The sequence below is a fragment of the Musca domestica genome, unplaced genomic scaffold, assembly GCF_030504385.1.
Source record: "Musca domestica strain aabys unplaced genomic scaffold, Musca_domestica.polishedcontigs.V.1.1 22, whole genome shotgun sequence".
In the NCBI taxonomy this organism is placed as follows: domain Eukaryota; kingdom Metazoa; phylum Arthropoda; class Insecta; order Diptera; family Muscidae; genus Musca; species Musca domestica.
The window spans coordinates 11,430,294-11,441,947 of record NW_026712262.1 but is presented as its reverse complement, the minus strand read 5'-3'; the positions used below and the strand labels follow the sequence as shown (position 1 = coordinate 11,441,947).

Genomic DNA, 11,654 nt, shown 5'->3' with positions numbered 1-11,654 from the left:
AGTCGATTTAACGATGTCCGTCTGTCTGTCTGTCCGTATGTCTGTCTGTTGAAATCACGATACAGCCCACATTATTTGACGTAGAGCGCCAAAAATTAGCAGAGCAATTGGTATTGTGTCCAGGATGGTTGGTATTGAAAATGAGATATATCGATCCACGTTCTGGTATAGTCCCCATATAACGGTACCTCCCGATATTCGGTATTTTGATGATTTATGCCACATTTTTTCACGGATTTGTCTGAAAATTGGTATTTGTAGGTCATAACGGGTCCCTGTACGTGTGGCAAAACATTGCATGTATAGGTCCACGTTTTGGTATAGCCCCCATATAAAGGTACCTCCCAATATTCGGTATTTTAATTATTTTTGCCACATTTTTTCACGGATTTGTCTAAAAATTGGTATTTGTTGGTCATAATGGTTTCCAGCTCCGGTGGCGAAACATTGCATGTATGGTCCATGATTTGGTATAGCCCCCATATAACGGTACCCTCCGATATTCGGTATTTTTTCTAATGTTTCCTTTACCCTAAGGTGGAGGGTATTAAAAGTTTGGCCCGGCCGAACTTAATGTTCTTTTACTTGTTTGTTGTTAATTGTAATTCCGAGTATTTTTAATTTTTCAACGGATGCAATTGTGCTATTGTTGCAAACAAGTCCAAGAGAACAATTTCGCTTTTGACGGATAGAAAATAATTACACTTTTTCAGTGAAAGTTGATCACCAGAAAATGAGCACCACCATCCAATGTCAGTTAAATCATTTTTAGGGTGGCAGAAGTGTATATATTGCTACATAACTTTTTTATAATTACGAAATCATCCGCATATGCACAAATCTGATAGCCCTATGAAATTGTAGCATTTGAGTAAGTTTATTGACTGACGTCGTTTAATTCCATCATGTTTATATCTTCTATTGGATTCGCGTGTTTGTTAGCAACTAAATATGTATGGTCAGGTGCATCAATTTTCTTTGTTGACTGGAATTCATAAGAATTGATGAATCAGGCCACACTTCGCAAAAAAACATTGGAAATGTTGTGACGGGCCAAAAGTCGGAACCTCGTTTTTGGGCCACAAAATTAAATAAAATATTTGAATTATAAATGTATTAATATTTTATTTGGAATCATGTTTTATGTTATGTGACACAATAATTGAATTACTAGTTATTTAAAGAAAATATATGAAATTTATGGTATTCGGTTTTGTTTTTGAAATTAACGGTCAAACTGATCCCCCTAGTGGTCATATGATAGACTAACCCTGAACAACGACGATGAGATCCGTACGGCGTCAAAATATAATCAGTCGACATCGAGCCACTGAAACAGTATAAAAGGAGGCGAAATCGACACAATCGGGACAGTCTTCTGTGGATGGCTGTTGTGCTAAGTGGGGTTTTTAACGTTCCCTTGGCAGTAAATTTAGTTAGTTTGTGTAGTCTAGAGAGTTAAGTGGGGTTTTTAACGTTCCCTTGGCTCTAAGGTTTCTGTGTGTGTGTCTCGGCTGTTGAGTGGAGTGGGGCTTTAACGTTCCCTCCCTCTCCAGACATATGTTGGTGTGGGCTTTAGAGTTGAGTGGGGTTTTAACGTTCCCTCGGCTCTAAGGTTTGTGTGAGTGTCTCGGCTGTTGAGTGGAGCGGGGTTTTAACGTTCCCTCCTCTCTCAGACCGCAGTGAGAGCAGTCGGTAGGGTTGAGTGGGGTTTTAAACGTTCCCTCGACTCGTGCTGTCATCGGGCTGCCGCTGTGCCTAGCTGCTGCCAACCTTCGTGTGCTGCCATCGGGCTGCCGTTATTCTTCGTGTGCTGTCATCGGGCTGCCGCTGTGCCTAGCTGCTGCCAACCTTCGTGTGCTGCCATCGGGCTGCCGTTATTCTTCGCGTGCTGTCATCGGGCTGCCGCTGTGCCTAGCTGCTGCCAACCTTCGTGTGCTGCCATCGGGCTGCCGTTATTCTTCGTGTGCTGTCATAGGGCTGCCGCTGTGCCTAGCTGCTGCCAACCTTCGTGTGCGGCCATCGGGCTGCCGTTATTCTTCGTGTGCTGTCATCGGGCTACCGCTGTGCCTAGCTGCTGCCAACCTTCGAGTGCTGTCATCGGGCTGCCGCTGTGTTTTGCTGCCGTCATTCTGCGTGCGTCGTCATCGGGCTGCTGCCTTGCCTAGCTATCGACGATCTTCGTTTGCCGTCATCGGACTGCCGCTACCGCAAATATTCGGGTGTCGTCCTCGCCGTGCTGCTACAGTGTGTTGTGTGTTATCAAAACTACAAATGTGTGAAATGAATAATTTAGTGAAATCAATAAATTTTATAACGTTGATAAAAAAATAAACAGTCTTCCTCTCTTATATGTCCCACAACATAAATAAATTCTTGTGACGACCCTGGCCCTCCGTTGAACTATCCCAGCTTCAAAGTGAAAACATGTCGTCACAATGGCGCCCGAGCAGGGACATTAAGAGAGAGAAAAAAACAACAATATCTATAGACGTGTTAAATGAAAAACAAAATAAAATATTGACACCTAGAAGAAGCAAGACTTTAGAGACAGTGATAAACATTCCGTGGTGTAAAAATAAATAAATTCGTGAAAAAAAACAAAGGAAAACCGAATTACAAAATAGTAAAGATGTTACGAGTATCCTGGGCATACACCTTGAAACAAGAAGATCTAGTGGCGTATCTTTTGGAATTTCAACTAGATTCTACTGGGAGAGTGGACGATCTTCGCAAGCGATGGGCGAAATTCTTAAATCAAGATCACGACGAAGCAACAAGGAAAAGATTGCATGAATTGCAAAATAAACATGAAAACGGGAACATTCCATCCACATCAACTTTCCGCTCTCCGTCAAAACTGCCGATGATTACTATTTCCCCAAGTGATACAATCAATAAATCGCCAGTAAAAGCTGAGAAATCAACCTACCCCGTTTATCAAACCATGGATCCAACTAAAGTGACCAGTGAAGACCGGCAAAGCCAAGAATCAACGCTGAAAACCGAGAACGTTCCTCCGTTAGCTAACCTTCCTGGAACGGAGCATAGTCCGATTCAGCGTCCAGTCAACCTGCTTGATCAAATACATAAGTGGAACATCAAATTTAACCAGGGCAGGGATCCTATAGAGTTTATAGAACGCATAGAAGAACTAGCGCTAATTTACGGAGTAGAATTAAACCATCTTATAAAAACTATGCCGGAACTTTTTCAGGATAAGGCTCTCATATGGCTGAGGAACAATAACGGACACTGGATAAGCTGGAAAGAATTCAAGAGAGATTTCCTAAATTTCTTTTTACCTCCAAGATATTTTGAAAAACTAGATGACGAAATCAGAAAAGGAGTACAAAGACCCAAGGAATTTTTCAAGGAGTACGTCTTGGCCATCCAGAAGCTAATGCAACACGCGGAAATGACGGAAGAACAAAAGCTGGAACGTATTTTTAGAAATTCCCTAGCAGAATACCAGTGGTACATAAGACGCAAAGACTTTAACTCCTTGTCGGAATTGATTAAGCTAGCAGATGACATGGAAAGTATTCCAAATACCGTCCGACATGAACCACCACGCCATTACCAGAACTTCAATCGAAATACAGATTATTCAAAACCTAACTCTCACCGCATAGAAAGAAATTATTGGGCTACGGAAGAGCCGGTCCCAAAAAGAAATTACAAAACTTCATTTAAATGCGTGGCAAACCGACTAACCGCCACAATGGTCATTGAAGGACGACTAGTAACCGCTACAGTGGACACGGGGGCCACAAGTTGTTTTATAAAAAAGGAGTTAGCCGAAGAATTGAAGCAAAATCCAGTGTATAATCGACACCAAACAAATGTTATTCTTGCAGATGGGACCGCTGTTAATATTACCAAGTCAATTACGCTCTACGTAATTTTTGGAAGTCAAAGTACAGAAATGCCATTCCTAATAATGCCCAAATTCAAAGAAGATATCATCATTGGTCTGGAATTTTTCAAGCGATTCCCCACTACGATTTATTGTGCCGGACTCAGCGTGACACTCTACGAACCGGAACGGCAAACGGAACAGTGTATCATGGTCAGCGAGGCTAACCCTACCCAGAAAGAGGTAAGAAAAGCAGTTATATGTGGTCGACCCGCGGAAATATTACCCCAAAATAGAATAAGCAATAATCAATTAAGTGACGAGCAGCAAAGAGTCATGCAAAAATTCATTTCAGAAGAAATACCACTTTTCGAACGGATAAAAGGGCTCTCCAATATAACTGAACATAAAATTGTCATGACGGATGATAAAATAAAATTAAGGTATGCTCCCCGAAACCCAGCCATGCAAGCAATCATAGACGCAGAGGTGAATAAGCTAATTGATCAAGGATGTGTTGAACCCTCAAAAAGTCCATACAGTTTCCCTATAACTTTAGTAAAAAAGAAAAATGGAGACTGGCGAACGCGTATGGATTTTCGACAATTAAATAAAAGGTCTGTACCGGATGCCTACCCATTGCCACGTATAGACACGATATTAAATCGGCTAAGAGATGCAAAATTTGTAAGTAGCTTAGATCTGAAAAACGGTTATTGGCAGATTCCCTTGGCTGCGGACAGTCGAAAGTATACTGCGTTTGCAGTCGCCGGGAAAGGACTCTACCAATGGAAGGTTATGCCGTTTGGATTGCACTCGGCACCAGCAACTTTCCAGCGAGCCCTAGATAGTGTCATCGGGCCGGAAATGGAACCAAATGCTTTTGCGTATTTGGATGACATTATAGTCATAGGAAGAACATTCGAGGAGCATCTTACAAATTTGAGGAATGTATTTGTCCGACTCCGGGCCGCTAACCTTAAAATTAACATGGACAAATGCGAGTTTTTCAAGAAGGAGACAAAGTATTTGGGCCACGTAGTTAGCGGGGATGGTATCAAAACTGATCCGGACAAGGTGGCGGCCATCAAAGGAATGAAATCCCCGACGTCAGTAAAGGAAGTACGGCGCTTCCTCGGAGTTGCATCGTGGTATAGAAGATTTGTTCCACAATTTGCAATCATCTCACAGCCACTAACCAGCCTATTAAAGAAGGGTAAGCATTGGAAATGGGGACAGGAACAACAAATGGCATTCGAAACACTTAAGGCGAAATTAACCGAGGCCCCCGTATTGGCATGTCCAGATTTCACCCAACCATTTACCCTCCAGACAGATGCCAGTAATTATGGATTAGGAGCAGTCCTCACTCAAGAATTAGAGGGAGAGGAGCGGGTGATAGCGTATGCCACCAGACACTTAAACGAGGCTGAGAAGAACTATTCGGCTACCGAAAAAGAGTGCCTCGCTATAATTTGGGGCATAAGGCAAATGCGCCCATTTTTGGAGGGCTACCAATTTATTGCAATTACGGATCACCTCGCGCTTAAATGGTTGAACTCAATAGAGAGTCCTTCACGAAGATTGGCACGATGGGCCCTCGAGCTCCAACAATATTCCTTCGTTGTGAAATACCGTAGAGGAAAACAAAATGTTGTAGCAGACACACTCTCGAGGCAACCAGTGGAGATTTTGGAATTAGCCACCATCAAGGAAAGTCAGAATGGATGTCCTTGGATAGACAAATTGAAGGAAGGCATCGTAAAGAATCCAAAAAAATATCCGGATTATACCCTTATTGATGACCACGTATATCGGCATTTACCTCGGCAAGCAAACGACGACGACTGCACTTGTGTGTACCAATCACATCCAGGGAGAGGGTACTAGAGGAAAATCACGATAGTCTCGCCGGTGGTCACCTGGGCATGCGGAAAACTAGTCACAAAGTGGCTAACCGATACTTCTGGCCGGGTATGTTCCAGGATATAAAACGATATGTAAGAAAATGTGCATTGTGCCAAAAATATAAATCAAGCCAACAACAACCGGCTGGCGAAATGTTAACTCGAGTCCCCGAGGAACCATGGGCCACAATATGTGCGGATTTCGTGGGACCTCTTCCGCGGTCGACTCACGGAAACTCGATGCTGTTGGTAATTATGGATCGTTTCTCGAAATGGACAGAACTAATACCCCTTAGAAAAGCCACAACGGATGGTTGTCGAGAGAGGATAGTTTCCCGGTATGGCGTACCAAAGATGATTATTACGGATAATGGCGCCCAGTTTACCAGTGCAAAGTGGGAGAAATTCTTTAAGGAAATGGGCATAAAACACCAGCTAACAGCGCCATATACTCCCCAAGAGAACCCTACTGAAAGAACTAACAGAACTGTTAAGACTATGATTGCGCAAGTATCCCGGCAACATCATAATAAATGGGACGACGCGTTGCCTGAAATTATGTTGGCTATTAATACTAGTGCCTCCGAATCCACAGGATATTCCCCGGCATTTCTAACACAAGGCCGTGAACCTAGGCTACCACAGGCCTTATACGACCAAGTTACGACTGGAACAGGTGCCAGAATAGTTTTACCTGAAGACCGAGCACTGGAATTAAGGGAAATATTTATAATAGTCCGACGAAATCTAGCCAAAGCAGCACAAAATCAGAAACGACACTACAATCTCCGACATCGGGCATGGAAACCAAAAATTGGGGAAAAGGTTCTTATTAGATTGCACCCCCAATCAAGAGCCATCGATAACTTTGCGGCGAAACTGGCCCCGAAATATGGGGGCCCATATGTGGTGGAAAAATATAAATCACCAGTAATTGTGGTGGTCAGGGCGAACGAAAAGGACATGCGTACAGTGCATGTCAGTGGTCTTAAGAAGTATTTCGAATAAATTAAAACATTATTTCGGAGAGGCTTTATGTAGAAGATCTATAACTTAATATTCCTCTATCATTTAGACCGTTTGTGTGTTTCATTGTTTTGTTTTCTTTTTTTTTTCTTTTAGACAACGACGGTATTAGCCAAAAAGTAATTTAAGAAAGAAAATATATAAATATAATAACAAATACGTGTTTAAGATAAGTTCTGAAATTGTTATCTACATCTCACAACACACTGCGATTATGGACGGAGATAGTCCAAAGACAAAAAAATTTAAGGAAGCGATGAAAAAATTCCGTACCCACTTTGAGAGGGCAGAGTCACAGCGACGTCGAACCATTTTTATTGATGACGATGATATTCCGAGTACCAGCCGCAATGCACCGAGACGATGTACAAAACAACAGGATCGCCCTCCATCCCTAAGAGGCGAAGATCATATATTCTTTAGAATGGAAGAAACAGCCAATAATATCGCAGACGTACGCCCGACATTCCCAGATACACATGGCAAAAATAATGAAAAGCGCACAGAAAGGCAAGGTTCACCACGTCCGAATGGTGCCACCGTACATCCTGAGGTACCACGAACACCAATATACATATCATGCAGTGAGTCAACTCAAGATAGTACCGATATGTCCGATATAAACACTACCCACTACTTCCATATATTCCGATCACGCCGGGAAAGAATTTTGCCAATTACTCCGACGAAAAATCCACGCTTCCACGACCACCGATGGAGACGAGCGGCGAATCATCTGTTTCAGACATAGATGAAGATGAGTGGCGTAACTTCTATGGGTATGAGGATAAGAATATAGAGAAGAAGTCGCCGACAGCACCTCCTAGTCCATCATCCACCGAGTCCGATGAAGAAAACTACAAATGCCCAAGTCCAAAGCCTAGGAAAGGTTTGGGTTTCATCGAGCAGAAAAATCGTGAGTATCGCTATTTGGGGTTCAGATGCTACGAACGAACTGTCACTGTAAAATTGCTGGTTCCGGATCAGGATAAAACACCGATACTAGCCATCAACGGAGAAGAAATTAGTAAGGCCTTATCCGCAGAACCAAGTATATATGATCAAATGCCCGATTTGGAGCCAAGTTCCCCCGGATAACTATCCTAGTGACTTGCGGGACATTATTGTCAAATTCCTGAGTAGGTCCAAAAGGGGCAAACGGGCCAGAAAATTAATCCGACTACGGGATCAACAATACCGAATTACCGTCACGGCCAATGGTGCAGTGATGGTCTTCCACAAACATCTCTACGGAGGCCTCCAAAATTCACCCGAATTCACGCTAGGTGAAAGGACGTAGAAATTGAGGAGGCGAGAATATTAAATTGAACAATTCGCTGGGCTTCCGCCTGTTGATATGCAACAGGCTAGACGAAGCCACATAAGATTGAAAACAAATCAGGGGAGAGATGGGAGGCCTTGTGACGGGCCAAAAGTCGGAACCTCGTCTTTGGGCCACAAAATTAAATAAAATATTTGAATTATAAATGTATTAATATTTTATTTGGAATCATGTTTTATGTTATGTGACACAATAATTGAATTACTAGTTATTTAAAGAAAATATATGAAATTTATGGTATTCGGTTTTGTTTTTGAAATTAACGGTCAAACTGATCCCCCTAGTGGTCATATGATAGACTAACCCTGAACAACGACGATGAGATCCGTACGGCGTCAAAATATAATCAGTCGACATCGAGCCACTGAAACAGTATAAAAGGAGGCGAAATCGACACAATCGGGACTTTAAAGAAGGTGGCGTTACGTCGCATGTTTAGTTTATAAGCAATTTAGCAGTAAGCCATACTGTCTAGTCTTTAAGAATTTCTTCAATAAAAAATGGCTATGGTCAAAACAAACACAATCGGGACAGTCTTCTGTGGATGGCTGTTGTGCTAAGTGGGGTTTTTAACGTTCCCTTGGCAGTAAATTTAGTTAGTTTGTGTAGTCTAGAGAGTTAAGTGGGGTTTTTAATGTTCCCTTGGCTCTAAGGTTTTTGTGTGTGTGTCTCGGCTGTTGAGTGGAGTGGGGTTTTAACGTTCCCTCCCTCTCCAGACATATGTTGGTGTGGGCTTTAGAGTTGAGTGGGGTTTTAACGTTCCCTCGGCTCTAAGGTTTGTGTGAGTGTCTCGGCTGTTGAGTGGAGCGGGGTTTTAACGTTCCCTCCTCTCTCAGACCGCAGTGAGAGCAGTCGGTAGGGTTGAGTGGGGTTTTAAACGTTCCCTCGACTCGTGCTGTCATCGGGCTGCCGCTGTGCCTAGCTGCTGCCAACCTTCGTGTGCTGCCATCGGGCTGCCGTTATTCTTCGTGTGCTGTCATCGGGCTGCCGCTGTGCCTAGCTGCTGCCAACCTTCGTGTGCTGCCATCGGGCTGCCGTTATTCTTCGTGTGCTGTCATCGGGCTGCCGCTGTGCTTTGCTGCCGTCATTCTGCGTGCGTCGTCATCGGGCTGCTGCCTTGCCTAGCTATCGACGATCTTCGTTTGCCGTCATCGGACTGCCGCTACCGCAAATATTCGGGTGTCGTCCTCGCCGTGCTGCTACAGTGTGTTGTGTGTTATCAAAACTACAAATGTGTGAAATGAATAATTTAGTGAAATCAACAAATTTTATAACGTTGATAAAAAAATAAACAGTCTTCCTCTCTTATATGTCCCACAACATAAATAAATTCTTGTGACGACCCTGGCCCTCCGTTGAACTATCCCAGCTTCAAAGTGAAAACATGTCGTCACAATGTCTGACGGGTCTGTTTGTCTGTTAGAAGCTTTTCTGCTAACGTATTAACAGCGTAAATGATGTATCAAAAATTAAAAAGTTTATTTATAAAAACCATACACAAGCCGAGGCAACGGTAGATGATTTGGGGAAAAAGATGGAAACAATAGAAGAGACCATAGGGCTTTTGATCACTAATGGAGTAAACGAAAAAAGGAAAGTGTACAAGAAGCTTACTTTGTAGAGAAATTAATTCATCGATATGCGAATTCCATTTTTATTTGTTGTTAATTGTAATTCCGAGTGTTTTTAATTTTTCAACGGATGCAATTGTGCTATTGTTGCCAACAAGTCCAAGAGAACAATTTCGCTTTTGACGGATATAAAATAATTACTCTTTTCCAGTGAAAGTTGATCACCAGAAAATGAGCACCACCATCCAATGTCAGTTAAATCATTTTTAGGGTGGCAGAAGTGTATATATTGCTACATAACTTTCTTATAATTACGAAATCATCCGCATATGCCACAAATCTGATAGCCCTATGAGATTGTAGTATTTGAGTAAGTTTATTGACTGACGTCGTTTAATTCAAACATGTTTATATCTTCTATTGGATTCGCGTTTTTGTTAGCAACTAAATATGTATGGTCACGTGCATTAATTTTCTTTGTTGACTGGAATTCATCAGAATTGATGAATCAGGCCACACTTCGCAAAAAACATTGGAAATGTCTGACGGGTCTGTTTGTACTGAGAAAGTAACTCCTATAAGCTTTTCTGCGAACGTATTAAAAGCGTTAATGATGTATCAAAAATTAAAAAGTTTATTTTTAAAAACCATACACAAGCCGAGACAATGGTAGATGATATGGGGAAAAAGATGGAAACAATAGAAGAAACCATAGGGCTTTTGATCAATAATGGAGTAAACGAAAATAGGAAAGTGTACAAGAAATAAATGTTGTTTTGCCATGAAGTAATTCATGTATTTTAAAAAAATAACTACTTTTAAAGACGAAGAAAGCATGCATTCCATATCCTGTATGAATGGGTACATGAAGCAAACTTTTATGGTATACCAGTTGTGAAACAAATTTTGTATTGTAGAATGTTGCTTATGTAAAATATGAAAAATGAGTTTGCATTTCCAAAATTAAAAAATATATATCCCCAGATGAATGATACTAACGCCTTTAAAAATAATGTATGTATTTATTAAATCGTATGTGCTTTGATACATACAATTGTTTTAAAATAAAAATGACTTCAAATATAATCAAATCAGATAATAATAAAAATAAGTAAAATATCTGTAAGTTCGGCCGCGCCGAACCTTGAATACCCTCCACCATTTGTAACGATCTTGGCAATTCTCAAAAACAATAAAATCCGTTAAAAATTCAATTAAAATCTTAAAAATACCGCATCTAGCTATTATATTAGGGTCTATACGACGACATGAACCTGCGTAGGTAACATTTGTCATAAGCCCTTACAATATTCAAATGCGAAAGTTAAAAAAATCGGTTACAATGTCGATAAAATCAAAATACCGAAAATCGGGAGGTACCGTAATATGGGGTCTATACCAAAACGTGGACCTACATGCTCCATTTTCAAAAGTCAAAAGTCCTGCAGACATAACATACATTTGAGCAAAATTTTATCAATCTACTTCAATTCGTTCGGTATTTTGATGATTTCAGCGACACTATTTACTGGAATTATTTCAAATTTTGTATTTGAGGTTCGTAATGAATACTACAGCCTATGACAGAAAATTGTCTGTGCAGGTCCACGTTTTATAACCCCCGTGGTACCTCACTATATTCGGTAATTTGATGATTTTATCTACTTTATAAACAGTGTTTTTTCGAGCTATGCATTTGAATATTGTAATAGCTTGTGGCAAAAGTTACCTATGCTGGTCCACGTCGTCGTATAGACCCTATTATACGGCTACATTCGCTATTTTTAAGATTTTAACAGCATTTTTAACGGATTTTATTTTTTTTTTTTTTGAAATTTTCCCGGCCGAACTTACAGCTTTTTTACTTGTTTTCATTTACAATTATATGAGTATGTATTCAATTATATGAGTATATATGTATATATATATATATATATATATATATATAT

General features: G+C 41.0%; 1 protein-coding gene across 1 annotated transcript; it reads left to right on the top strand.

Moving 5' to 3' along the window:
* The first annotated feature begins 2,632 nt into the window (after window positions 1–2,632).
* Window positions 2,633–10,683, top strand: LOC131802591 (uncharacterized). Its single transcript, XM_059122929.1, has 2 exons — window positions 2,633–4,102; window positions 6,889–10,683. Exons 1-2 carry the CDS (start codon window positions 2,633–2,635, stop codon window positions 6,913–6,915), a joined length of 1,497 nt encoding a protein of 498 aa, XP_058978912.1. The 3' UTR covers window positions 6,916–10,683.
* The last annotated feature ends 971 nt before the right edge of the window (window positions 10,684–11,654 follow it).